At 47.0% G+C, this 27503-nt stretch overlaps 1 protein-coding gene across 3 annotated transcripts in view; it reads right to left on the bottom strand.

Annotated features, from left to right (window-relative positions):
* Positions 1 to 1863: 1863 nt before the first annotated feature.
* BBS4 (Bardet-Biedl syndrome 4) overlaps positions 1864 to 27503 on the bottom strand; it is a 44583-nt gene continuing 18943 nt past the window's right edge. The window contains exons 3-16 of one of the 3 annotated variants that reach the window (XM_068410753.1): positions 26719 to 26798; positions 22162 to 22225; positions 21244 to 21355; positions 20564 to 20636; positions 18303 to 18356; positions 16615 to 16742; positions 14764 to 14818; positions 13219 to 13287; positions 12009 to 12161; positions 11706 to 11877; positions 10690 to 10759; positions 6471 to 6612; positions 5879 to 6089; positions 1864 to 4462 (exon numbers count right to left, since the gene is read on the bottom strand). In XM_068410753.1, coding sequence (XP_068266854.1) covers positions 4311 to 4462; positions 5879 to 6089; positions 6471 to 6612; positions 10690 to 10759; positions 11706 to 11877; positions 12009 to 12161; positions 13219 to 13287; positions 14764 to 14818; positions 16615 to 16742; positions 18303 to 18356; positions 20564 to 20636; positions 21244 to 21355; positions 22162 to 22225; positions 26719 to 26798 — 1535 coding nt within the window. In that variant the 3' untranslated portion in view covers positions 1864 to 4310. The remainder of the gene's footprint in view (positions 4463 to 5878; positions 6090 to 6470; positions 6613 to 10689; positions 10760 to 11705; positions 11878 to 12008; positions 12162 to 13218; positions 13288 to 14763; positions 14819 to 16614; positions 16743 to 18302; positions 18357 to 20563; positions 20637 to 21243; positions 21356 to 22161; positions 22226 to 26718; positions 26799 to 27503) is intronic. The other 2 variants (XM_068410755.1, XM_068410754.1) reach the window with 2 other exon arrangements.

Genomic DNA, 27503 nt, shown 5'->3' with positions numbered 1-27503 from the left:
TCTGTGATTCTGTAGTTTGTTAAGATGCAATAGATGAGCTCCTCATTGTGCCAGCAAGCTAGCGGCTCTCTAGATAAAACCTGTGCACGTTGATATTTCCACTTCTGTGTGCCTGTAGCCAGTGCAGCCATGTTGGTTTTGGGTTTTTTTGCCTTACCCTTGCTCAAACATGAGCAATGCTTGCTATTTGTTCTGTGTGCATTGCCTGCTGAAGGTCAAGGGATGGATTATTTGAGATGTGTGAATCCCAGAAGGCTGGCAGGCTTTGAAAGGACACCTTCCTTCTCTGCTGCGCCCGTGGCGATGTGCGATCGCTGCCTGGCCACGGCAGAGCCAATCCCAGATCCAACTCTTGCCAGTTTAAAGGCTCTTTATTACTTTTTTCCTCTCCCAGGGAGTTTCGCAGCATTGCTAAGGAATTACTTGTTCTTCTGTGTTTCTTGGTTATCGATCTCCTGTTGTGGTAGGGGAGATCCAGTTACAGTTGCTCTTTTCTCCTGAGTTCCTTTTTACAGAAATGGTGCTGAAATTGTCCTTAGGCGTTGCCTCCAGCGCAGACCTCAACTCCTTTGACCCTTGTTAGGTGTTGCTTTAGAGCCCGACTCCACTTTTCCCTCCTGGCAGCCAAAGCCTGGATCACAGCAGAGCGTTGGATCCGCTTCCAAACCCCAACAGAAAACTGTCCGCAGTATGTAGGTGTTTGCCATCAGTTATCTTCTGCCCAAGTTTATTTTAAGACAAGTTAGCCTAAGGGGGGGGTTGCTTTTTGTAGCCACCTCTGTAGTACAGATAATAACAGAAATAAAAAGTAGATTTTTGGTGGAATAAACCAAACTTAAGAGTTTTATGGCTTTAGTTGGATTGTTACGTCCTGCGTTAAATCAGTATTTGAATGTGAATGTTTGTTTCAAGCCATATTAATTACGCTCTTCTCTAGTGCAATTAACTGTACGCTTTTACCAAAACATTACGTTTTAAACCTGTGATCATGCCAAAGTGGTAGTTTCATGTTTAAAGAACAAATGACACGTCTATGGACTCATGAGTTAAAACCAGCTAAAACAGAGGCCACAACAAAGACTGCCTCACGTTCTTCATTCAAGCGCTAATGAGGTTACTAGAGAGAGAAACGGGAATATTAAAGGTGGTCTTTGCTCTTTGTTTTGAAAATTTGAGTGCTAAGGGGCAGAGGAAACCTGTTGGTGACAAGTTCTTTTGCGTAGCACATCCCTTGGCCTGCTCTCATCGCTCGTCCGCTTGCTGCTTCAGCAAGGCTGAGTCTGGTTAAACTCTGGAGTAAAACTTGATCTCGGAGCCAGCAAGGATTGTTCTGTCTGTTCATCTGGAACAGATGGAGCAGTTTCTTGCATGATATCTCAGGTGGGTCCTAAGCACCGACCAGGCTGAATTCTCAGGGAGTTATTGATCCAAACTCTTGTGGAAGAAGGTTCTCTCAGCAAAGGAAACAAATGCAGGTTGGAAATAGCCCACGGGGCCGTTACCTTCCATGCCGGGAGCTCGGGAAGGTGTCTGTTCCAACCAGATCACGGTCGCTTTGAAAAGCTGCTCCTTAGTGCAGCCTGGGTAAAGCTGGGTTCAGATCTCACCTGCATCTGTCATTTGTTTTGTGCAGTTTGGGTTGAGAGAGCGGTAAAGCTTTCCTTGTTACAGAACTGTGATTTCCAAAAATCCCTAAATGACTTAGTATGAAAAATCCCTTCCTTAATTTCCATGGAAAGAACAGTCTGGCCTCGTTCTCATCATTCGATAGCATAAAAATACTGTGAATTTACTGTACGCAAACACCATCGTCACAATACCCAGGGGGAAGAGAAGGGGCAAGACAAGGAATTGCAGCTGTATTTATTATCCAACTGTAATTACGTATTTAAAAATGCTTCCATAGACGTGAAGCTCCCTTCTGCTCCGTTCAAATCCAGAAAGTAACACGGTGCTACTGCTCCTTTTCCTATTGTCTGCATAAGCTTTTCACCAAAATATATATATATTTAGTTTAAATACCTTTACAGTACCTCCAAATGTCCTATACCCTATGTACTAATGTGTAACATTTACCTTATGAACGCATCCTAACAGCCAAGAAGGTCAAGTTTGCACCAGTGGGACTGGCTGAGGGATCTTTGTTCCTCATCTCTGGTGGGCTCTAAGTTGGGAACAGCGGTGGGACGAGGGCTGCTCCCATCTATTGAATATAGCCAAGGAGTTTCATAATGCTACAGTTCAAGTTCACGTGTCTTTTTTTACAAGAAGAAGGCAGGGGAAAGCAGCTGGTAACATCAAAACAAAGGGGCATGAGCAGATGGAGGGGAAAACCTTCGTGTATCAGCAACGCTGGTGCTCACCTACCTGTAACCACGCTGTTCTGGGCGCTCTTCCTTGTATTGGAGCTTCCATGGCTTGGAAGCCTTTGTGATAACACTAACAGATTACAGCAATCAGCTGCTATCAGGAAAAAAAAGGTCTTGAACTAAAGTTTTGGGGGTGAGGTGAAGAGATCCCACACCCTGCCTCCCCTTGCTCTGCCATCTTAACCTCTCCTTCCCCAGCACTCTGTTATGCTGCAGTACCTTTCAGTGTAAAAAGTTTAATGTGAATAAAACTGGCTGCACTGTACCTGATTTACACTGCTTCTTGTCTGGTTTGTTTCAATTTGCCAAAAATCCTGTTTTCTTCAGCTCCTAGCACAAGGGAAACCTCACAGGAGTGCTGCCCTGAAGCTGTACTGACACAAAACCCAGCAGTAGAGGACAGCTGGAGAAAAAAAGCCCCATTTGAGATAAGCAGGCAGTTTTGGCAATCAAAACAGAGGAGAAAGTGAAGGGTTCCTACTCTTTTAGTGCTCTCCAGGGAGCAGGGTAGCACTTCAGTTCCTGGTTACGCTCTAAAGATGCATTAATGTCAGTCTGGATAATGGCAGCTAACCCCAAAGTAGGACTGAAGGGTGTTAATGTAGCCAGAGCCTTGGTCATGCTGCTTTTATGGTGTTGCTGCAGAGGAGCTCCCATTACCAGCCTTGTGGACTTGGTAATTATGGAGTGAGACAATGCAACAGCGCAGAACTAAAAGCAGGAAATATATTTTTTAAAAGCTGGGGGAGCGTAACCAGCAACGACAGGGAACCCTGAGGCTTCAGGTTTGTTGGGAAACTCTGATCAGAAATCCCACAGCGACGTCAGCTTTGCTTCTCCGTACACAGAGGGAGGGAAGAGCAAAAGATACTTAACCCTGTTACTGGTTCTTTATATATGATGGTCCCACCTTTCGTTCCTCAAAGCAGTTGTTGATAAATCCCAGAGGCAACAAACTTGACAGCAGCAGAGAAAAGGACGGCTGAGATTTTGCTGTTCGAGGAGAGAAACATTTTTAAAGCTTCTCTAGTATCACATGGGCATTCAGACTCCTTGCAGCGAGCATAAATGATTTCTCCTAAAATGCAGCTGCAACTAAACTGTTCAGGCCATGGCTACTGTCATACTGAACCAATTCAAAGGTAGCCTTGAAGCTGACCATACCAGCTTTTCCAAAAGGTCTTGTTCTTTTTCTTTCCTGCAAACCAATCTTCCCTCCCATGCTGGGCACTACAAATTCTCGAGGAAGAACCCTCCTCACATGAACACAGAGCTTCAGCGAGGCTCATTTACCCTATTTCTCAGCAAACAATTAGGAATTTGGCAGATGACTTTTGCTGCTGCAGCTAGCCCCCTTCCACAACAGCCCACCTCTGAGCACCTGCCTTACCGTGGGGCGGCTTTGTGACTTCCTTAGGTACCACACAGAAGCTTATGCTTAAAAATAGGCTGGATTCAAGAACTACAGAGTGATCTTGGGATCAGAAGGGGAACAGATCTAAAGAGGCTGGCTCAGTTGGCTGGCCAACACACTTACTACAGCCTGTGTAGGGCTTCCTCAGCTGCTTACAAGTTCAGCCACCAGAAAGGTTTGACCCTCTTTGGGCTCCAGGATGCTAAGTCACTACTGCTGGCTTTTCTGAATGTACTGGATGCCTCAACACCTTTCTGGAGGACTCACACCCAAACACTGAAGACAGCCAACCCTGTGGAGAGATGGATCTCCATCCTTCAGTCTCTTGTAGTGAGCTGTGACCACACTAAGAGTAGCTACACAGGAACCTCTTTTGATTGCCGCAAGGTAGAGACCATGTGCTATAGTCATTAACAGAAAACAGCTGCATTTAAACTAATTGACAGTGGGGTGAAGCCACCGTGGGTCAGGGGAGAGGGCAGGTCTGGAGGTGCTCCTGCACCTGCCCGTCCCGCCCAGAGTCCGTCCTAGTCCGCTGCCTGCCGGCTCTTGCGCTTCTCTTTCCTCTGTTCCTCAGCCCCTGTTGGTGCCGAGGTCTCCTCAGGGCTGGTTTCTGAGCCCGGTTCTGGTTCCAGAGGCAGTGAGGGAGGCTTTGCGAGCAGAGCTGATGCTCCAGATCCTGGGGAGAGAGCACAGTTATAGTTAGTCTGACTACATGTCTCTTGTCTATTCTTTTTGCCCTTCGAGGCAGGATGGAGATGCAGAATGAGCACAATTACTAATTACTCTCGTATTTCTTCTGTCTAGCATTAGCTCATCAATAGCACTCAACTCCTGTGAGTTATCCAGCCAGAGACCTTACAGTATCCAAAGTCTTGCTGAAGGGAAGCTGAGGTACAGGACCTCATCCAGCTGGGCTGCTGTGAGAAGTCAGTACAAACTTAGGAACTAACTCATGCTTTGGAAGGGAAAATAGTTCCACTGAAGCTGGTTCATGTTCAAGCTGGAGCCAAACCCACAGTATCGTTTTCAGTTCACGGTTTTAGCCAATTCACAGAGAGTTTCCAGGCAGTTAAAGTAGTTACTTAAAGAATAAAATCAAATCAGGATGAAGTTGTTTCTATGCTTAGATTTAGGCTGACAACTGATGTTATGAACCAGCTCCCTTCTCTGATGTGCACAATAAAGTCCTTCAGGTAAACCCCACACTCCTGTATGGTTTATTTCTCAGCTTTCCTAAGTCTTCCCTGCATGGAAAATTTATTCCACGCAGGAGAAATGGAACAGGTCCTGAGGGGTGCCAGAGAAAGACGCCTGGATTACACAACCTCTCTCCCGGGTTCAGTCCACAGGAAACAGAACTAAGAGTGACAGAAAATCACCACAATGAGCAGTATCTCCAGCGTGTTCCTCCTCGGAAGCCAAGTGGGGAGAGGAGGTCAAGCTACGAATGGTGCCTCAGGAAATGCTCCTACCCAACCTCAGCAAGAAGCAGGCCGTACAGATACTGGCCCAAGCTTTCTAAGGCTGATCCTATCTCCTGAGTGAGCTTCAGTCCAGAGCTCTGCACTAAAAGGTCATTCAGCAACATCTGCAAGGGAGGGAGGTGGCTGGACAGCTTCAAAGCAGTCCAGTTGCAGTTATTTTTGTAACAGAAATGATAAAGCGCTTCAGAAAATCATCCCTCATTTCCCTTCTCTCCAGCAGCCTGTCTGCCTTTGGACGTGCATGTCAGCTCCTGGGCTCTTCCAAAGGAAGACAAGAGGTCTGGTTTCTGGAACAACCTTCTTCCCACAGCAAGATCTTGATCCCAAGCTAATCGTATATTTGCCCATCGTGGCTCAGATAGGAAAGAAAACTTTCCTGCCTTTCCACACTGCAAAAGCATAATAGTATAATGCACCACGGAGAGCATCTTCCTTCTGCACTTCCTTAACTCAGAAACCTGGGAAAGTTCTTACCAAATATTGCCATCACCACTGCGTAAGCAAGTCGATACCTTCCTAAACACATGCTGTAACTCTACTCGGACATTTCTCTTCTCCCCTTCTCCCCTCCCACAGTTCTACTTTACAGAGAAGGCAAAGGGAAGTACCTGAGGGAAGCTGCATGGTTCTCCCGAACGCCGCAGCGGAGGACATGGCTTGACCCAGGGCCTGGTTAGAGCCCAAAGGCTGCTGAGTGCTGGAGGATTTCCCCGACGGAGCAGCTCGCTGCTTGGATTTCGACTCTTTAGAAGGTTTAGTCCAGACCAGGCTCTCCCCAACCTGCAGGGCAGCTCCCATCTTCTGGGCAACCTCCACCATCTTCTCAAGCAAGAAAAAAAGAGGAGAGCCTTGTAAACAGGAACACTTCAGACAACAATAAAGTCAACAACACCACAAAAAAAAATAAAAGCAAGAGCTGTGCAGAGCTGGCTACTGCCTTGGTGCTCAAGGGAAACATCTCCGCTAATTCATTCCCTTAATTAAGAGGGAATCTTGTCTTGCTGTGTATTGATTGAAGAACTGGGCTTCAAAAGAGCAGAAATGAAGCAAGCAGCTCTCAGCAGGCGACTGCTCTGCTCGGAAAATCTCACAAGCAGAATTTCTTCCTAATAATTGGATTCCAAAGTCAAATTTCCTCCCCCTCCATTGCCAGTCGTAGCGTGACTACTTAGTTCCCGCTGGCAACTGTTAGGCACGTACCTCAAGGTCAAAGTCAAGCGTACTGCTCTCCTTCACCACGTTGACCTTCTTCTCCATCTCCTGGTACTGGCAGAGGGCTCCCTTCTTGTCGCCCTGGTTGTACAGCAGGATGGCATAGTTCAGGTTGACGAGGGGGTTGCACCTGCAGCAAACACACAGGACACATCGCCTTCACTGGGGGAACACTTACCCTGACTTGAATGAACGCCAAGATGTGCCCAAGCAGCAAAGCTGGAGACACCTCACTGTCTGGCACACAGAAGCCATGGGGTACTCTGTACCCCGAAGCAGATGAGGGGCTGCACAGCCAGAGTCCTTTGGGAACACGAGAGAGTCCCACGTGCTTGGTGAGAGACTCGGTGCCTGGGCTGAGCAAAGTATCCCAGTGCCAACGACAATATAAATGACTCTGCCGATTGCCTCACCCCCTGCGAGGCCCTTCTCTGCACTCGGGGACCATCTCAGGACTGTCTTTAGTAAGTGCTTGCTCCCCCAGCCCCTTGCTCCTGGGGCAGGTAGAGCAGTGACGGGGGCTTTCATCCTACTCTGACTTACCTCAGGCTCTCCCAGCTCTCCCAGTCTGTAGGAGAGCAGCTTGTCGTGGGACAGGGCAGTGGAACGGCCTCACGCTTATTGAGTGTATTTTACAACCCAACACGCTGCTTACATTTCATTTTCCTCACCCCTTCTCTCTCATTCCCCCAGTGAAAGCAGACATAATTCTGTGTACCATTACAGAGAAATGGTAGGCGATACATTAACGAAGGACTCGAAGAGGAGACCAGCACCGCAGGTAACACCCTTACCCTGCGCAGCCCTGCCTCCCTCCCTGATGCAGAACAGCGTAAGAAGATTTCAAAAAGGCAGAATTGCTCCATCTATTCCCATTTTCCACAGTATCTGTTTCCTTCACGAGGATACAATAACCCCACACCGCAGCTTTTCTTCTGGCATAGCGTGAGCAAACTAAACCCGAGGGAAAGAGTGAGCTGACATCCTTGGCTCGGTAACAGAGAAGGGAAGCTCTCAGAGAGCTGATCCTTCCTTAACTGCCTGACAAGCCACACTCCGACTGCTCCGACCATTCCTTACCAGTCTGAATTCCACCCTTGTTTTGTGGATGTGTATTATCTGACACAGAAATGAAATGTAAAAGGGTCACCAGCCCCAGCACGCTCAGCTCAGGATGAGACCTGGAAGAGCGGAGGTTGCGTTTGCCCAGACCATGGGACGTGCTGTCGAGGGGTCCCATGGAAGAGCGCTGTCCTGCAGAGGAGCCGCGTACACGTGTGGCTGCACACAGGTCAGCGAGGGACGCTTTGGAGTTTGCTTAATAAATGTGAGCGAGGGACTGGTGCCCTCTCCTGGAGCGTGGCGGGGATAACTGGAGCCAGCCAAGAACTCCAGCACCCAGGGCTTGGGGGCCAGGACAGAGAACATCCTTTGTGAAAGGGGCAGAAGGGAAGGCTGCTGCTAACCTGTTCAATAGTGTCATCTGTGGGCCAGGACTGTCCATCCTCGGTAAGTTATATGACAGCGCTGCAAGGAGAAAGGCTATGAGAAAAAATCCGACAGCATTTCTAACCCTTGGTTTTCCTTTAGCTGAGAAACTGGGACACTGCTCCTGCCACCAAAAAAATCAGCCTCCTCACTGTCTTTGCCAAAGCAAAGAAATGCCTGAAAAAATAACTGTCAAAAGCCCATCTCTTCGCCAAAGAAAAAAAAAAAGCCAAAAAAGAAAATACAAAAAACTAAACCCACACAACAAAACACTAAAAACACATCAGACAGATTTGGGAACAGCCAGTTTTAAAATTAATTGAACCATATCAAGCTCATTCTCCTTCAAGAGCTGAGAAGCGATATGACAGTTAGAAAAATCAACAGCTAAACAACCACAGGAAGGAAGGACAGCTATGACCTAGAACCAGGACTAAGAAGTAACACCTTTTTTTTTTTTAAAAGCTTTTTTCCAAGCAGCTTTCCATTCCAGACCCCAGCAGGACACCCAGGCCAAATGTCCCAGCACTGCTAGAAAAGTATTTATGGCAACGGAACCAAACCCAGCTATCTTCATCCCAGCCAAACAGTTCGTAATCCGCCAGCAAAAGAGCCTGTGGGGACACAGATTCAGCCACACAATAACTGTCTAAAATACACAGCACGTCAGCTGAACGAGCCTAACAAAGTCTGGATGTTCCTCCCAGCAGTCCCCGGCAGTTGGCATCCGCTTTTGCTTTGATGAGGTTTTGTTTTCACAGGAAGACTATAGAGCTGGAGCATCATAATAGCGCCAAATATTGAGGCAAAGTCGTACAGCTGAATTTCTCTTCCTTCTCGTTGATCAAAGCGCACAAATTCATGAGTAAGGAGTCACCCTGACAGGCTGGAGAGCTGGGCCTGTGCGAACCGCATGAAGTCCAACAAGGCCAAGTGCAAGGTCCTGCACGTGGGTCAGGGCAATGCCAAGCACAAACACAGGCTGGGCAGAGAATGGATTGAGAGCAGCCCTGAGGAGAAGGACTTGGGGTGATGGGTGACGAGAAGCTCACCATGAGCCGGCAACGTGCGCTGGCAGCCCAGAAAGCCACCCGTGTCCTGGGCTGCATCCCCAGCAGCGTGGCCAGCTGGGCGAGGGAGGGGATTCTGCCCCTCTGCTCCGCTCTCATGAGACCCCCCCTGCAGTGCTGCGTCCAGCTCTGGGGGCACCAACACAAAAAGGACACGGAGCTGTTGCAGTGAGTCCAGAGGAGGCCACGAAGATGATCAGAGGGCTGGAGCACCTCTGCTCTGGAGACAGGCTGAGAGAGCTGGGGCTGTTCAGCCTGGAGAAGAGAAGGCTCCAGGGAGACCTTCTAGCACCTTCCAGTGCCTGAAGGGGCTACAGGAAAGCTGGAGAGGGACTTTTTACAAGGGCATGTAGTGACAGGACAAGGGGGAACGGTTTTAAACTGAAAGAGGGGAGATTGAGATGAGATATCAGGAAGAAATTGATTCCTGTGAGGGTGGGGAGACACTGGCCCAGGTTGCCCAGAGAAGCTGTGGCTGCCCCCTCCCTGGCAGTGTTCAAGGCCAGGTTGGATGGAGCTTGGAGCAACCTGGTCTGGTGGAAGGTGTCCCTGTCCGTGGCAGGGGGGTTGGAACTGGATGGTCTTTAAGGTCTCTTCCAACCCAAACCAGTCTGTGATTCTATGATAAGTATGAAGAACTTCAGCGCCAGACGTGTACTGGCTACGCAGGGCTGACTGATTCAAGAGCTCTGGCACGCGTGCAAGACGTAATTCCCACGAAACAACTGAGAGCGTTTACAGCACCTCCTTGCAAAGAGAACGGTGTCAGACACTATTTTTTGAAACCTGCTGCCCTTTATAATGAGTTTAGAAACTTCCAGAATTCCCCAAATAAGCCTGGCCGGTGCACTTAGGTTAGAGAGGACAGAGAAAAAGGGACCAGCATTTTCTCGTGCCATCTTGTGGTGGCCACGGCAGATGGAAACAGTGCTTTTGTCACCAGGGTACAACCTCCTGGGCTCAGGAGCACTGTGCTGGTTGGTGTAACTCTGCAAATATTCACAGTAAATTGGGGAGAAAAATCACTATCTGATCACCTACTGGTTTAAATCTGGGAAGTAAAAAAGAAAGGTAAGGAAAAGCAGACCCAGGGAGCCAAAACTATTCATAAATTTGAGGCAAATTTGGTTTTCTGACTGAAACGCTACACTGCTGCCCTTTGATAGGCTTTATACTAGTGTCTTGCCCACATTCTCCCAGCTAAAACCTTCCCTCTGCCCAGTTCAGAACAGGCTTTATCCCAACCTTCTCACTGCTCTGCACAGTGCTCAGACTTTGGGTTACAAAATACTCAGGGGTGACTGGTTTTCTTCTATTGAATCTGCTCCGCTGTGCGTAAATATTAGCTGGAAGGCAGCCTGGAATCCAAAGTCATCCCCACTGACTCACTAACTAAAGAGCAAAATAAAATCCAGCTTTGGGTTGGACTGAAAGAAAATTTCCCTTTCATTTTTCAGAGCTGATGTGAATTTTAAAATTAAAAAAAAAAAGTGGTTTTAAACCAGTGACTTGCCCAGCTGCAGGAATAAAAGTGTTTCCCTGTCGCAAACCATTTAGGGTCAAAGTAGACAAGGGACAAAGCAAAGGAAACCAGGTGAGGGAGGCAAAGCAACGCCATCAAACAGCTGACAGCCCCGATGAAGACTTACTTGTCCAGCGCCACAGCTTGCTCGTAGGAACGTTTTGCATTCTCGATGTCTTCAAGGTTTGTCAGAGCGACTGTACCAAAGCAAAACGTACACACACAGGTTGGTGCTTCACAAGGACTTAGTTTTTAGCATAATTCTAAATGTCGTGACATCTTAAAATAAAGAGGTGTCAGCAGGGTTGTCTGGACTGCTGCCAGGATTAACCCGACTAATGTCACTTCTGACAAAGATTTGTCTCATTTCATCCCAAAAATTATAGAATCGTTTTGGTTGGAAAGGACCTTTAAGATCACCGAGTCCAAACGTTACCCCAGCACTGCCAAGCCCACCACTAACCCATGTCCCTCAGCACCACATCTACACGGCTTTTAAATCCCTCCAGGGATGGGGACTCCCCCACTGCCCTGGGCAGCCTGTGCCAGTGCTTGACAACCCTTTCAGTGATGATCTCCAATCTAAACCTCCCCTGGTGCAACTTGAGGCCGTTTCCTCTCGTCCTGTCACTTGTTACCTGGGAGAAGAGACCAGCCCCCACCTGGCTACACTCTCCTTTCGGGTAGTTAAGAGAGCGATAAGGCCTTTGGATAAGCCTCCTTTTCTCTGGATTAAACACCCCCAGGTCCCTCAGCCGCTCCTCATCACACTTGTGCTCCAGACCCTTCACCAGCTTCCTTGCCCTTCTCTGGACTCGCTCCAGCACCTCAAGGTCTTTCTTGTAGCGAGGGACCCAAATGTCCAGTGCTGGAAATCCACACTCTCTCCTTAGGCAACCCAAACCCAAACTCTTACACATTGAAAGTCTTTTCTAATCTGGATCTGACTGCGATTCAACCTTCCTATTCACCACAGAGACAACAGACTCTTCAAGACTTTACACCTGGCAGTAACCTACAGGGGAACACCTCCTTGGTGTAGCCTTTGTCCAACATTTGTTTACTTCAGCCCAAACTTTCTGTCTCTATAACATTGCCCCCCCGAAGCTGGATATCCACTGGAGCTGGATAAGCGTTGCATACCTGCAAGGAGCATATAGAGCTCTCCCATCTTGGGCTGGAAGTTGATGGCAGCGCTGAGGAAGTGGAAAGCAGACGCGTACTGCTGCATCGTGAGGTGGACTAATCCCAAATTGTACAAGATCTTCCAGTCAAAGGGAGCCAAGTAGTTTGCCCGCTTCAGGCAACTGATAGCCTTCAAAAAAGGAATAAATGTGCTGTAACGCAGCCCACCTAGAACAGACCTCCTGTCTCTGCCACAAGAGGAATCTTGTTCTTGCACCAAGGTAGCTACAGATGAAAAAAGAAAGGAAACCAGATACTTACTGCTACATATTTCTTCTTCCCGAAGAAGCACATCCCAATGTTGTTCCACAGTGGGGGGCTTTCAGGCACAGTGCTGGCTACCACCCTGTATTTGGAGAGGGCAACGTCAAAATCTCCATGGGCCTGCATCATGCTGCCAGCTGCCAAGGTAGCCTTTGAGAGAAGACAAGAGTGACCAGCTGAGGAACTGTGTTTTCCCAAATATAGCAAGACGACAACAGGACAAAATTAATCAACTCAAGCCATCTCAAGAGCAACCGTTTAAATTTTCAGGTGTTTTCTTCTAGGGGCTCCCAAGAGGGAGGAGCAGAGGGGGACTCTAGAATCTCCCAGCACATAGCAGAAGACAAGGTAAAGAAATGACTCGAGTTCCTGCACCATCTAAATCATAACTGTCTTGGAAATATTGCAATGTGACAAGAGTTTAGGGTATGTTTTGGAGACTCCTAGAGTCTGAGTCTCTGAGAATATCTACAGAATCATAGAATAGAATAATAGAATCATTTTGGTTGGAAAGAACCTTTAAGATCATCGAGTCCAACCGTTAACCCAGCACTGCCAAGCCCACCACTAACCCATGTCCCTCAGCACCACATCTACACGGCTTTTAAATCCCTCCAGGGATGGGGACTCCACCACTGCCCTGGGCAGCCTGTTCCAGTGCTTGAGAACCCTTTCATTGAAGAAAATGATGCACTAATAGTTTCTTTTTAGCAACAAATACAGATAGAAATAGTTCTGGTGCAAGTTAAGTGAAGAGTAAAACATACTCGAGCAAGACATACGCAGCAAAGCTAGCCTAGTTCACACAGATTGGGTGATACTGGAAATTAATGGAAATATGCATGGGGGGAAAAAAGCAAGTGATTGCAACACACGATATTTAAACCACGCTAGTTCAGTCCTTTATAATATTTCAGAGTGATGAGTAGAATTTTAAGTGTAAAGGTGTTCTCACAATAACATTCGGCTTGTGTTCATATATCGTTTGTCAGCCCCACATTTCAATACTCTACATCGTTAACATCCTCACACATCCAACTCCCTCCCCAGGCAAAGGTCCTAGAAATGCATTCACGAGAAAGCTTTCTGGGCATGATCCTTTTCAGCCTCTCCAGGCTAAGACCCTGGGTACAGCTCTGATACTGGAATTAGCTGTAAGAGGTGTCTCATCATCATTCAGCTGGTTCGTTTCTACTCCTCATTGTACCTTGTAGTTGCCTGGGTCGTACGTAAGCGCGTTTCCAAGGTGTTCAAAAGCCTTCTGGTAATCCCCAAGCTGGGAAAAGAAGGAAATAAGCATCAGAAATTCAGGAATAAGGGGGGGTTAAGAAGGAGAACACATGCTTTTGGGGCACTAGAATTTCTGGTTTAGTTAAAACAACTATTCAGACAAGTGAATTTTACAGTGCTCCCATTACACACATACGTTCTTGTTTGATAATTTACAAAACAGATTCTAAAAATTTATTTTGCTGGGCTGGATTCGCTGTTCTGACCAAAACAAAGGTTTCCACATAGTTTGTGCTCTCACTTTTCCATACAGGAGCAAGCTCTGGGTCGATAGTCCTCTGCTTCTTCCTCTCTTCCAGAAAAGAGGCTACAAATTGCTACTCTGCACATCCTCGATTCCCTCACCACAACTTCCTCGCTCCCCAGGGCACTCTTTTCATGTGAAAAAGTCTTCCCTTGTTTTCTCATGTGTTAGTGGACACAACTGTATCCATATATAAGCACATGACTGCTTAGAATCCCTTAAATCCTATTGTTTTCAATTCCCAGGGCAAATGTTATACTCACGCTACTTCTATCTTACAAAGCCCCCTTCCCATGTCATACTTCATTCTAAACACACACATACCTGCTTAAGCCACCCAAGGCTCCCATTGAATTTCCCTACCTCCAGCACAAGGTGATGTTTTTCAAGATCTACGTTTTATTCTCAAGCACCTAAATGATCAGGGAAATGCTTAAGGATCTTCCCAAATCAGCACTTGGTGCAAGTTTTCTAGCCCATCAACCCCTTCAGGCACTACTGCCTGCTCTTCTTTGCTTGTTGGCTCTTCGGGGAGCTTACTTCTGGAGTAATCAGATGGTTCTGAAACATGGGAAGTTCCATCTGAATAAGAGGAAAAACTTCTTTACTTTGAGGGTGCCAGAGCCCTGGCACAGGCTGCCCAGGGAGGGTGGGGAGTCTCCTTCTCTGGAGATATTCAAAACCCACCTGGACACGACCCTGTGCAACGTGCTCTGGGTGACCCTGCTTTGGCAGGGGGTTGGACTGGATGATCTCCAGAGGTGCCTTCCAACCCCAACCGGTCTGTGACTCTGTGATTCTTCCCATACATTTTACAGACCCAAGTGATAAACATGCCTTTGTTCTTCAAATCGATTCCGATTTCCTTCTATGGTGTGCTAACACTAACAATTTCATGGCTGCTTTTGTAGGGGAATAACTTGCTAGACACCTGCTCCAGAAGCAAGGTAACCACTAGTCATGTTTTGGTGGACTTGGTGGATTTATAACAGAATTGGGGCAGTGGCCAAACAGAATTCCTGCTCTGGTTCAGGTCCAGGAAATCAACTTGCTTTTAGCAGCAAAAGGGAAAAAGAAGATACAGAAAAGCAAACTCTGTCATGTTAAACACAGTAGAGAAACGTGTGCAAGTCATAGGAAGGGGGATAGAAATTAACCCTAAAAAAAACAAAACTTGGTCATTTTGAAAATAATTAAGTAGCTAACAGTCTTCAGTACCTGCAAGTAAAGTAACCCCAGTGTTGTAAGGAGGTCTGTGTTCTCTGGAGAAAATCTGTAATACAAAAGCCAGAGAGTTGCGTTGTTTATTAGCCCTTCTAGAACATGGTAAAAACAGAGCATGGAATTATGATGCTACATTATACCAGTAAATTAACTGGTATTATTAAATGCAAATATTAGAACAATTGCCATCATGGAGACTTCCTTTGAACAATATTACACCGAAGCTTCCCAAATGTCTTCTAGATGTAAATGGGGAGTCAACAGAGCTCTGTGAAGTAGATCTGGATGCATAATGAGACAACATGGTTTTGTTAAGCTTCAAAGTGAGTCTGCATCAGCGACTTGGAAATACAAAAGGAGATTTTCCAGCGTCTCCCATAAACCACCCTGTAAATCCATCCCAAGCCTCTTGGGCCATGTAGCACAGGCAATCCTCGGCATTTCTGATGGATCCTACACGCACTCAGCGTCAGACTTTTTACTTACAAACCTGGTTTCACAGACCAGCTGGGGATTGCTCACCACGGCTTTGTGCCACGCTGCAGCCCACACCCCAGAGCGCTCGGACAGCCACTACCTGTTAATGTATCCCTGGCCAGACTCATCACTCCATTCAGCACAGAGAAGCTTGAAAAAAAAATAGGTCCTGAGGGCTTTTAATTACCATGTGCAACTCCCAGGCCTTCACTGCTAGTATGAGGTTCACACAGCAAGGTTGTGAACCCTTTTAAAAGCATCCCCATTCCCAGCAGCTTTTGAAGTCATCAATAGGATGAAAACAACAAAACAGAAAAAGCAGAGAGAGACACTGGATTTGTGGCCTCATTCACCTGAACAGGAGTCAGTTTTCAATTCCCTGCTATCAAGACTTAAGAAATCGAATATGCACACTCACACTGGCACCTTTAAACCTCAACCAGAACAAAACCGCCTGTGCCTGATGGTTTTTGAACACACAGCAATGACAAACCATCCTGGAGCTGGTAACAGCAGGCAAAATGTAATAGGCAGATGAGAATTAAAAAAAAAAAAAAAAAAAAGAAAGAAAAAAAACAGGAGTGAGGAAGAAGGGAGGGCAGGGGAGCGCCGAGATAAGATATATAAACCCGGTAAGATGCTTAGCAAGGATTATTTGTGTAATAAACATTCTAGATGAGTCCAAATGTCTGCCCAACCCAATGTACTGTAAGGAATGCGTAAGGAAACAGGTTGTGAAGAGCTGGTACAAAATGTAGATCCTCCAGTGGCTTCTGACATGCTTTTCTTTAGTGTTTGCCTCCATTGCAAAACTACATTTTAAAAGCATTGGTAAATCAGATGCTCAGGAATGCCCTAAAACAAGACAGATTGGTACTGCAACAGTGATGAGGTGGGAGAAACTCACCGTGCACCAACCCATCTCAGGTCTGCCTACTCACACGCTTTCAAACACAAATCACTCCAAGTGAAAACAGTCCGTGAAACCCAGCAAGGGATTTTTGACAGATGATCAGGGTTAGAGAGACACCCGAGGTGAGATCTTTTTGGTAGATAAACCTGTGGGATTTATGAGGGCAGTTTTGGATAGGTTTGCTCCCAGGCATCTCTGTCCATTTTTTTCCCACTTTTTTTTTGGCAGACCTTCAAACAGCTCTACCTTCTTCCCTGACACATTGTCAGCAAGAGGAGGACTACAGCTGAGAGCAGAGACAGCTGAAGAGCTTGAAAGTGCCAGCTCTGCACAGAGACACTATAATTACCATTAGCTTTTTAATCATGCCCTCAATTCAGATCTGGGACACCAATCGAATTTTTCCTGGCATAGGATGGGACACGGGCAGATAGAAAAAAGGGATATATTCTTACTCTACAGCTTTCTTATAGACTTCAATGGCTTTATCCGTCTCCCCCTCCAAGAGGTGAATTTTCCCCAGCATCATGTAAGTCAGATCATGCTTGTTGAGCTCCAGGGCATTGTTTAGCTGGTCTCGTGCCTAAACACACAACCACAGAGAATAAAAAAAAAAAAGTTATTACAGAAAGCTCAGTGAAGCAACAGCCCAAAAACAATCCACAGCAGCTAGCGAAAGGGAACAGCTAACACACCCTGAGCTCAGAGAACCCTGCTAGCAAAACCCAGCCCAGCTAATTGCTGAAACGAGTTCTGCATCAGGAGCCATGTGCTTTTAGGGATGGAAAAAGGCAACGTGGCGTGCTTCAAGGCAAGACAAGAGGCAACGACCTCCCAAGGAGGAGAGGAGCTCGGGCCTGTTCCTGTATTTGAATGCTATATTGGAAAGAGAAACGCTGACACAGTAATGGAATTCTGCGATACGGGATATTTGTTACCAACAACTACTAGAGACAGTCATCCCCGAGGGCTTCGTTATATTTTAGATGTCCTCAGGGAAGTATTGCTGCCCAGGGTGACCAGTACATCTCAGACTTATGGAAAAGCTGAGAAGTCAGCAGGTTCCAGTTGGGAAGGCATTACTGCAGACAACAAAGGCCAAGTATGAACCCATACTCCAGAGCTTCTTGCTTTACAGCGATGCCTCAAACAGGGAACACAGCGGGGGTTTGCTGCAGAAAGAGCAGCAGGGAGCAGTTGGTCCAAACTGGGAACAAAAGTTTCCTAAATGCTGGTTTTTCCCTTACAAAGTAACCCCACAGGATCGGAGGCAGCTCAGCGCTCACCACGAGCACCTAGGGAAGGGTTAAGCGAAGAGCTGGGTATGGCGTGCTCAGACCTGGGAACAAAACTCCATTTCGAGCTTCCAAGAAGTTCTTCATTAGCTACAAAGCTAATAAAGTTAGTGCTGCCCACACTGCAGCTATGCTCCTTTGGGACTTTTGCTCCAGGCTTGGTGCAAAAGGAGCTTCAGCCACAGGAGCAAATCCTTTCCATGGAGGAAACAAGGTGCCTTTGCCCCTCCAGCAAACAAACCCCATAACTCTCTTCTCTGAATCCTGCCAGACCCAAGGGGCAGCAAGCTTTCCTTCAGCAACTCTTTGCACAAGGTGCAGCAGTTTGAGCTGTATGGAAATGATTTGGGTCTTTACCATCACACTTGTCTTTCTTCTAGAAGATGGAGCTGGCATGCTCTGTGGATTGCTGCTCCTCACAAACCCAGCAGTGTTTATGGTTCTGGTTTTAAAGGGCTCGGAAACAGAAGCAGCTCTTGTTGGAGCACAGCTGGTTTTCTGTCTAGTTTGAGGCGGCTCTTTGAGGCTTCCCAAATGTTCCCTTTAAAAGCAGAAACGCTCTCTGGAAAATCCTAGTTCAGAAAAAGCCTCCTGGACAGTGACAAGGACAACCTCAGCTTCACTCTTACCCAACTTCACTAACTTGCAGCTGACTCAAAGTAATTCAATGTGCAAATGAAAATAAGAAGCAGCTCACAAACTTTTGCTCCCAGAAACAAACGCCGAAGCAAAAAACTTCCTTAATACCCATGACTGCAAATGACCCACTTGAAACTACCAGAGAGAGTGAAATTTCTGGAAACCCTGCTTGCCATTTGTCAGGTAGATAAGCTGCGCATTTGCATTACCTTGTTGAAGTGTTTCAAGTACGTGTAGCACACACCCAGGTTGTGACTGATCTCCTGTAAAAAAAAAAACACAACAAAACCCCAAAAATCAAATCAGCATGAGTTTTAAGATACATGGCACGTAATCTGTCAGTGATAACAGTCATCAGTGACCTGGGTGGGGAGACCTCTGTGCTTGCCCACACCTTTCTGGCTTTGTAGATCGAGCAAACCTATAAATTCAAGTTGCCTCAGGAACCTACAGAGCTTAAGTGTGATTGTACACAAAAGACCACAGGCCACTGAGACAAAAAAAAAACACAGAAATGATGATGGTCTCTTTGGAGAAGGAGCAAAGATTGGTTTCTTCACCAAGATGCGATCCAGTTCCCAGGGAGATCTCTCTTGGTGAGCTGAAAAGCAAGGTCCACTAGTTCCTCCTTTCTATTCTGGTGAGCATTTCACTGCTTCATCAGTTTAGAGAGCCTTGACCTTTAAGAGGAAACACTCTTATTTCCCCATTAACCCTCCTAGAACGATATTTTCCTCCGCAGTCTCTCCAACTGTGGAGAACAGTAATGAATCAGTAACTCCTGGTTACTGTGGCCTGCAGAACGAGACAGCGCAAGGGAAGGAAGCCCAGGCTGGCTCTGCTTCCAGTGCCAGGTATGCAAAATAACTATTCAAAATACCCACCGTGGTCCGCCTGCTGTGGTCATAAATAGGGTTATAGGCATGCCAAGCACACACTGCAGGTAGCTTGCTTAGCTAAGGGACGGCAGACTTGAAAGAATACCCACAGTATAAAAGGTTTCCGAGTTGTCTGGCACGGGATAAGTTGAATAATACCAAAAGTATCCTTGTATCACGCCTGAATTTTAGACGTATTGAGTACCAAAAGTATGGCTAAAGTCAGCGAGTGCCTGATGTCTTAGGGAATGAGATGACATGTAGCAAGTCTGTCTTAAAAACAACACTTCCGCAGGCAAAAGGGTCACCTGCAGAAGGCTGCCCGCAGCTAACTGCAAGCCACGTCCTCTCTCCTCTCACCCACTGTTTCCTTTTGCAATGCTCTTCCTTCACTTTTTGTCTTCTTATCTAGAAGAGCTGATTTAATTATTGCTCTTGTAGCTATCAGCCTAAATAGGTAATGCTTGGTAGCTAATAGGTAACCCTCTCAGCTAGTTTGGGGGTAATCTTTTTCAATGGTGTTTTACATTACAAAAGGATTCCCAATTTCCCCCCCAAATTCCCAAGTTTTAATGATAACTGAGGGTTTCCAAAGAGGGAGCTACTTCCCATACTTTCCTTAATGTATATATATGGTTATCACAGAATCACAGAATCAACCAGGTTGGAAGAGCCCTCTGGGATCATCAAGTCCAACCGTTGCCCTGACACCATCATGTCAACTAGACCATGGCACTAAGTGCCATGTCCAGGCTTTGCTTAAACACCTCCAGAGATGGTGACTCCACCACCTCCCTGGGCAGCCCCTTCCAATGGCTAATGACCCTTGCTGAGAAGAAATGCTTCCTAATGTCCAACCTGAACCTCCCCTGGCGAAGCTTGAGGCTGTGTCCTCTTGTCCTATCGCTGGTTGCCTGGGAGAAGAGGCCGACTCCCACTCCACTACAACCTCCCTTCAGGTAGCTGTAGATTGCAATAAGGTCACCTCTGAGCCTCCTCTTCTCCAGGCTAAAAAACCCCAGCTCCCTCAGCCGTTCCTCGTAGGTCAGACCCTCCAGACCCTTCACCAGCTTAGTTGCCCTCCTCTGGACTCGCTCCAACACCTCAACATCTCTCTTGAAGTGCGCGGTCCAGAACTGGACACAGGATTCAAGGTGCGGCCTCACCAGTGCCGAGTACAGAGGGACGATCCCTTCCCCAGACCGGCTGGCTACACTATTCCTAACAGAGGCCAGGATGCCATTGGCCTTCTTGGCCACCTGGGCACACTGCTGGCTCATGTTTAGCCGGCTGTTATGTTAATACTGGTCCTTTGCAAAGCTCAAACGTGTTGCTCGATTCTCTGTGCCCCAAGGTAAGGGGTGGGATTTTGCAGGTAGAAGTGATGTCTTGCTCCTCTGACGCTGCAGAGGCTCGTCCATGCTGGTGAGCCTGGGCTATAAGGCAATGCCTCTCAGCCCTGCAGCTCCTCCTCTGCTCAGACCGCATGCAGCATCAACTCACCTTTGCCTGGAACAAGTTTGCAGCTGTCTTCATAAAACTGCAGAAATATTTGCATACGACAGTAATCTGCAACTCACTGAAACACTTACCCAGTCCTTTTCATCGAGTTTAGCTGCTTCGTTGTACACTTCAATGGCTGCCTTGTGCTTCCCCAAAAGAAACCTGCGAAAGCATTTCAATTTTTAATTTTTTTCTTGCTCTAAAAACCCTGCTGTGCAACCACTATCACCTTTGCCAGTGAGAAATGAAGCTATTTGCTAGTTCTCCAGAGACCTGCGTGAGAAGCCCTGCGAAGTTTACAATCTCAGCGATATTACTATCTGAGCACCGCTCTCTTTCAGGGCCAAGGTCATCAATCCTGCGAGATGCTGAGGGCCTCCCTGACGTTACTGGAGACATAAAGAATGAATTCACAGGCTCTGCAGCCCGCTTTGGTCTCAAAAGAAAAAGACAGGTGATCTAACGGGACACCCAGAGACACAAAGGGGTCTGTAGGGCGACTTTACGCAGCTCAACTCAGCACCCATAGCTCTGGAGCTCGAAATCGGAGTGTCACCTCTCAAAGAAAAAGAAAATACAATGGCAGGCAGATAACAGAGATTCTGCTTTTAAGGGTAGCCCACGCTTCTGGAAGCCAACTGAAGCGTTGATAAGGCGGAAGCATGTTTGGAATTAAGCAGCCTGGGATTACGCCTGATGCCTGGGAGAAAAATAAAACAGGGAAGGTCCTGGGTGGTACATCAAAGAGAAACAATAAAACACCACTCACAGCGATCGTGCCACCTGCTTGAGGTTGTCAGCGCTCCGAGGGTTCAGAATGGAACACGTCTGAAAAAGTTCAAGAGATTCTTGAATTTTCCCCTCCAAGCGCAATATCAAAGCTGTAAGACAACATATACCAGGCAAATTAGTCCATTATCTGCAGGGAAAATGTGCCTCTCTGACAGCAGGGAAAGGAGGGGGAGTACAGATATATTATCACAACACTCATTTGGTCTTTCCCCCTGAAAGGCAGGAGCTGTGTCTGAGGGCAGAACGACAACGCACGCAAAGGACTCATGCTTGCTTGGAAAAAAAAATCTGTTTTTCAGAATAAAAGCAGCTTTAAACGCTGGGAAATTGCTCGTGAAGATGCAGTCTGGATTTCCCCCACCCCAACTTCTACAGGCTGCAGTATGTCCTTGGCCAACAAATCTCAGCTGTCCCTCACCCTGGTCATCTGCCAACATGACACACGGCACTTTGAATTGCAACGCCAAGTTTTGGGGGGACATTTTTTAGGGGACAGAGGGCAGAAGAGGAAGAGGAAGAGCATCCTTAAAGCAAACAGTAAGACAACAATCACCTGAGGTATGTAGCTCTAACAGAAAACACACATATATAATACAATCAGACACACAACCCAAGCACGCACCAACACTCTGAAGGCCAAGAGCCCACAGTCCAAGGAAGGACTGGTGACAAACTCATTGGTACAGAGAAAACAGAAAATCTAATCTGCCCATCCATGTGAAAATCCCAAACTTCAAAACCAGACCTAGCAAGTAGAAAAAAAGCCAAATATTTTTTACATATGAACTTTATATGTCTCTATCATCTGTTCTCCTTCTTATTGTTCACTGTATCTCAAATCAGAAGTAACTTGATGGAGCAAAATTAAGGCTTTTGGAGGCCTCCTGCGACATACCTTGAACGTAGACCGCGTATTCGCACATCCCGTGAGACTCCTGGAGCTGCTCTTTGATGACAGCCTGAAATGACACAGCGCAGGAGGGTACGTACCAGACGCAGCCTCCCTCACCGAAAAGCCCGTTAGCTGGTTCGCTACTACCCCGTTACCAAACCTCAGCATGGTAGTGTTCAGAAGAACATAAACCCTTCAAATAGTTTAGTAAAGGCAATCCCCGTGAAAGAAAATTGATTTCTGCCTGACCAAACACCTTCCACAACCTTGATATGAAGCATTTTTTGGATGTGCTACATATAGCTGTGCTGTATCTGTGCTTAGTGCAGAATGCTCTAAAATAATTTGAATTTAAACGTGTTGATGGACACAGTTCTTCCTTATGTGATGGTAACAGTGGTGTCACACAGGACAGGAGAACTCTAAAATTCATTTAATCAGAATTTGTGCTTGGAAAAGTCAATATTAATATAGAATTTGTAGCTAGCTGCTGCAACAGAATATATGAAAATGCTATAAAAGTCAATATTTTAACATAGCTAATGAGAGATTCAGTTTCACCTACAGAAACCACAACTCCATGTATAATAAAAGCACTGGACTGGGGCTCGGACAACTACAAGAGTGTCCAGAAGAGCGCGAGCTCGTCGCCGCACGTTCCTATTACCAAAGATAATTAGATATTACCCAGGGAAAATGCCACAAGGCATCTCTGAAAGCATCCTCTGCTGATAAGGGTAGCTACTGTAGGCCCTTTGTGAAGAAATAAATTGAACTGGAGCAAGTGCAGCTGAGTCAAGGAAAGCCAAATGAACCAATGAGGAGTACATGGGGGAAGGAAGGGGGAAAAAAACCTGATGAAAATGTAAATCCTTATTCGTGCCGCTGACAGTTCGGGGGGTGGGTGCAGTGTGGCTATATTCCATAGTCACACGTGACCCAAAATGATAAAACTGGTGAAAAAAAGAGTGATCTTTGGGAGGATGACCACTGCAGCTATGAACCAAGCACATCATTCCTGCTCCAAGACTCCTCTTTTGCTCAAAAATGGAAGAGATAAAGGGGGGGAAAGAAAGATTTCTGGGCTAGCAATAACCTGGTGTTCATCTAGCATTTCTGTCAAGTGTACGAGCCTGCCTCCGAGACAAGTATAACTGACGGGCCTGAAAACAAGGAGGAAAATTGAACCTCGAATGTAGCACGTAGAAGGAAAGCGGGGGGAAGGCAAGCGGAGTTATTGCTGAGAATCCTCAGTCATCAAAAGAAAACTAAAGGGAGGAAGGAAAAGGAAGAACAAGTCCAGGCTGTACCTGCTCCTATCTCAACAAGAGACCCTCCACAAGCTACACCGAGTCTTCACAAAGCGCCTTATTCCAGGACAACTCGGACACAAACAAGCATTTTCTGAATACAGATCCTCCACGCTGCTCCATCGACATAAAAGCAGTTTCTCAGAGCAAGAGAGGGCAATAGAGAGCTGTCTTTTCGAGAGATCTGATTCATTCTGTGAGCCCTAAAAAAATCCCACAGCGAAAGGCCTTGAGCTGAGAGATATGATCTGTATTCCCAGCTTTGCCTCCCGAGTTGATTTAACTCGCCGGCAGAATTTAGACGTACTGGCAGGAGACTGACCAGCATGAGCGATTTTAATTAATTAAAAGCATCTGGTAATTTTAATCATTCCTTCTTCACACAGAACAGAAGATATCTGTTGTGAAAAAGGGTTGGGGGACAGGGCTGGAACTGACGCTGCAAGCAGAGAACGAGGATTATTAGCTTTGCGCGCGAAGAGCGAGAGCTGAGTGATGATCACTGCCTGTCCCTCCTCTTCCTCCACTCCTCTCTGCTTCTGCGATCGCAGGGGATGCTGCATGACATTCAACAAGGCCAAGTGCAAGGTCCTGCATGTGGGTTGGGGCAATGCCAAGCACAAACACAGGCTGGGCGGAGAATGGATTGAGAGCAGCCCTGAGGAGAAGGACTTGGGGGTGTCGGGTGACGAGAAGCTCAACATAAGCCAGCAACGTGCGCTGGCAGCCCAGAAAGCCACCCGTGTCCTGGGCTGCATCCCCAGCAGCGTGGCCAGCAGGGCGAGGGAGGGGATTCTGCCCCTCTGCTCTGCTCTCAGGAGACCCCCCTGCAGTGCTGCGTCCAGCTCTGGGGCCCCAAACAGAAGGAGGACACGGAGCTGTTGGAGCGAGTCCAGAGGAGGCCACGAAGATGCTCAGAGGGCTGGAGCCCCTCTGCTCTGGAGACAGGCTGAGAGAGCTGGGGCTGTTCAGCCTGGAGAAGAGAAGGCTCCGCGGAGACCTTCTAGCACCTTCCAGCACCTGAAGGGGCTACAGGAAAGCTGGAGAGGGACTTTGTACAAGGGCATGGAGTGATGGGATGAGGGGGGAACGGTTTTAAACCAAAAGAGGGGAGATTGAGATGAGATATTAGGAAGAAATTGTTTCCCATGAGGGTGGTGAGACCCTGGCCCAGGTTGCCCAGAGAAGCTGTGGCTGCCCCCTCCCTGGCAGTGTTCAAGGCCAGGTTGGATGGGGCTTGGAGCAACCTGGTCTAGTGGAAGGTGTCCCTGCCCGTGGCAGGGGGTTGGAACTAGATGATCTTTAAGGTCCCTTCCAACCCAAACCATTCTATGAGTCTATGATCACTCCCCAGTGACTGAAGCAGCATGCTGGCATGCTGAGGTTCCTGTCTTCTTTGGGACAAATCCAGGCCTCTGAGCACAACCTCCATTCCATCTGGGCGAAAGGATGGAAGAACATTTAACCAGCTACAGTCTGGTGCCAAATTCGTCCAACTTTACTGCAAAAAGCCTGTTTTGTGAGCCCTGAGGAAAGGCTTTACTGCCTTTTACTTTGACGGCTACTGCAAAGCTGGCCTGCTGAGCAAGAGTATTAGCTATCTTCTTTCCATTTTTTCCCCATATTTTGCTTGCTTCCATGACTGATGAAGACGTGGATAAGTCAATGTTGCCATTATATCATCCACCCAGTTATTCTCTCTGTTCTCCTGAGCCGTACATCTTTTCTGCACTCTGTGACTCTACATCACATTACAGAAACAGGAAACGTACGCAATCAGAGACCAAAAAAATGCAGTTGGATCAACAGAAAAGGGAAACAATTTTCTGTTTAGCTTGCTAGTCCAACTTTTGTTTATATCTATTTAAACCAAGATCTGAGAGGAAATCGCTCTGCTGATGATACAACCCTCCAGCTCCAATAATTAAAAGCTAAATGAATTTCCTCTGGCCTGCCACTTTCCTAAGCACCCCCAGCAGCTCTCCAGCAGAGAGAGACAAGTCCTGACCAACCCTGGTGTTTCAGAAGCCAAAAAGTCTTTTCAGATCTTCTTTGCATATGACAGAAACAGAAAGGCAACTCTTATTCCCCTCCTCCTGCTCACTGGCACATCATCTGCAATAGCTCATGTTCATTTTATCAGGAAAACACACATCATAGAATCGTTTTGGTTGGAAAGGACCTTTGAGATCATCGAGTCCAACCGTTAACCCATCACTGCCAAGGCCACCACTAACCCATGTCCCTCAGCACCACATCTACACGGCTTTTAAATCCCTCCAGGGATGGGGACTCCACCACTGCCCTGGGCAGCTTGTGCCAGTGCTTGACAAGCCTTTTGGTGGAGAATTATTCCCTGATCTCCAATCTAAACCTCCCCTGGCACAACTTGAGGCCGTTTCCCCTCATCCTGTCACTTGTTACCTGGGAGAAGAGACCGACCCCCTCCTCGCTACACCCTCCTTTCAGGCAGTTGTAGAGAGCGAGAAGGTCTCCTCTCAGCCTCCTTTTCCCCAGACTAAACACCCCCAGGTCCCTCAGCCGCTCCTCATCACACTTGTGCTCCAGACCCTTCACCACCTTCATTGCCCTTCTCTGGACTCGCTCCAGCACCTCAATGTCTTTCTTGTAGTGAGGGGCCCAAAACTGCACATGGGATTCGAGGTGCGGCCTCACCTGTGCCGAGTACAAATAGATTTGCTATTTACTCAGTCCACTTACCGTTATAATCCCAAATCAAACAACCACTTCCAAGCTATCCACCAAACCCAGGAGAAATGAAAGGGTGCAATGTGTCATGTGTAAAATGAAAGAATTTTGTCTAAGGGTAACCAAGATCTTTTTTATTTTTAGACTTGGTAGTAATGTTTTACTCAACTGAAGTGTTTTTCATAGCGTCTCTATAGTACCATTGAGAGACCTGCACTATGGAACTGGGTTATTATCAGTTTAGAAGACCCTATCCATCACTTGGAACAAAAGAGGTTTCTAATTCTTTCCATTTTTCCACTCCCAAAGACATACTGAGCTCACAGATTGCTCCAGAGAAATGCATGCACAAATCCTGAAGGTAGGATCTCAAAGCCAAGGATTTGAGAACATTCAAGTTATTTTTACTTGTGTTTTCTCTTGGTCCCCTTCTTCCAAAAGAAGGCAGGAGAGAGGGTGGTTTGAAAACTGGTATGAAAACTACCGTTTCATAACGTTAGTAAAATACTTCCTAACGCAAAGTCCCCAAAGCAGCTCTTACCTTACACTCATCGTACTCTCTGCGAACGTACAGCAGGTAGATCAACCAGTTCCTCCTCTCTAGGATCGGTACCTCCGGTGCTGTAAATGTCAAATATTAACAGAATACAGGAAATCAGACTGATCAGCAGCACAACTGGGCACAGCACAGAGATATTCCAAACCGCCCGACCCGCAAGCACAACTCATTCCAGAACCGCAATTGCACCGGGCAGTGCAATTCATCAGAATCACAGAATCACAGAATCAACCAGGTTGGAAGAGCCCTCTGGGATCATCGAGTCCAACCATTGCCCCGACACCACCATGGCAACTAGACCAGGGCACTAAGTGCCATGTCCAGTCTTTTCTTAAACACCTCCAGAGATGGTGACTCCACCACCTCCCTGGGCAGCCCCTTCCAATGGCTAATAACCCTTTCTGAAAATAAATTCTTCCTAATGTCCAATCTGAACCTCCCCAGGCCAAGCTCGAGGCTGTGTCCTCTTGTCCTATCGCTAGTTGCCCGGGAGAAGAGGCCGACAAAAGGAGATTTTGGAGATATTGCTGGTCTGAAGGCGTGAATAATTTAAAGAGGTCAAACTTAGTTCTTTGAAACTGTGAAGGGACTAGGAAACATCACAGGTCTGAGCTACTGTGAAGCTATGGTCAGAAAAACCTATTTGATGCAATGGAGGAGAAAGACTTGTGCTCCAGCATTTCAATCATGAGGAGCTCGCAGCAGTAATTATGGCAAATCACGAACGCATGTTGCTTAGCGATATTCACGTTGGGTTTAAAAGTTGA

This window comes from Nyctibius grandis, chromosome 11, assembly GCF_013368605.1.
Source record: "Nyctibius grandis isolate bNycGra1 chromosome 11, bNycGra1.pri, whole genome shotgun sequence".
NCBI classification, from domain to species: Eukaryota; Metazoa; Chordata; class Aves; order Nyctibiiformes; family Nyctibiidae; genus Nyctibius; species Nyctibius grandis.
Note: the sequence above shows the minus strand (reverse complement) of the source record. Positions and strands in the feature narration are given on the sequence as shown.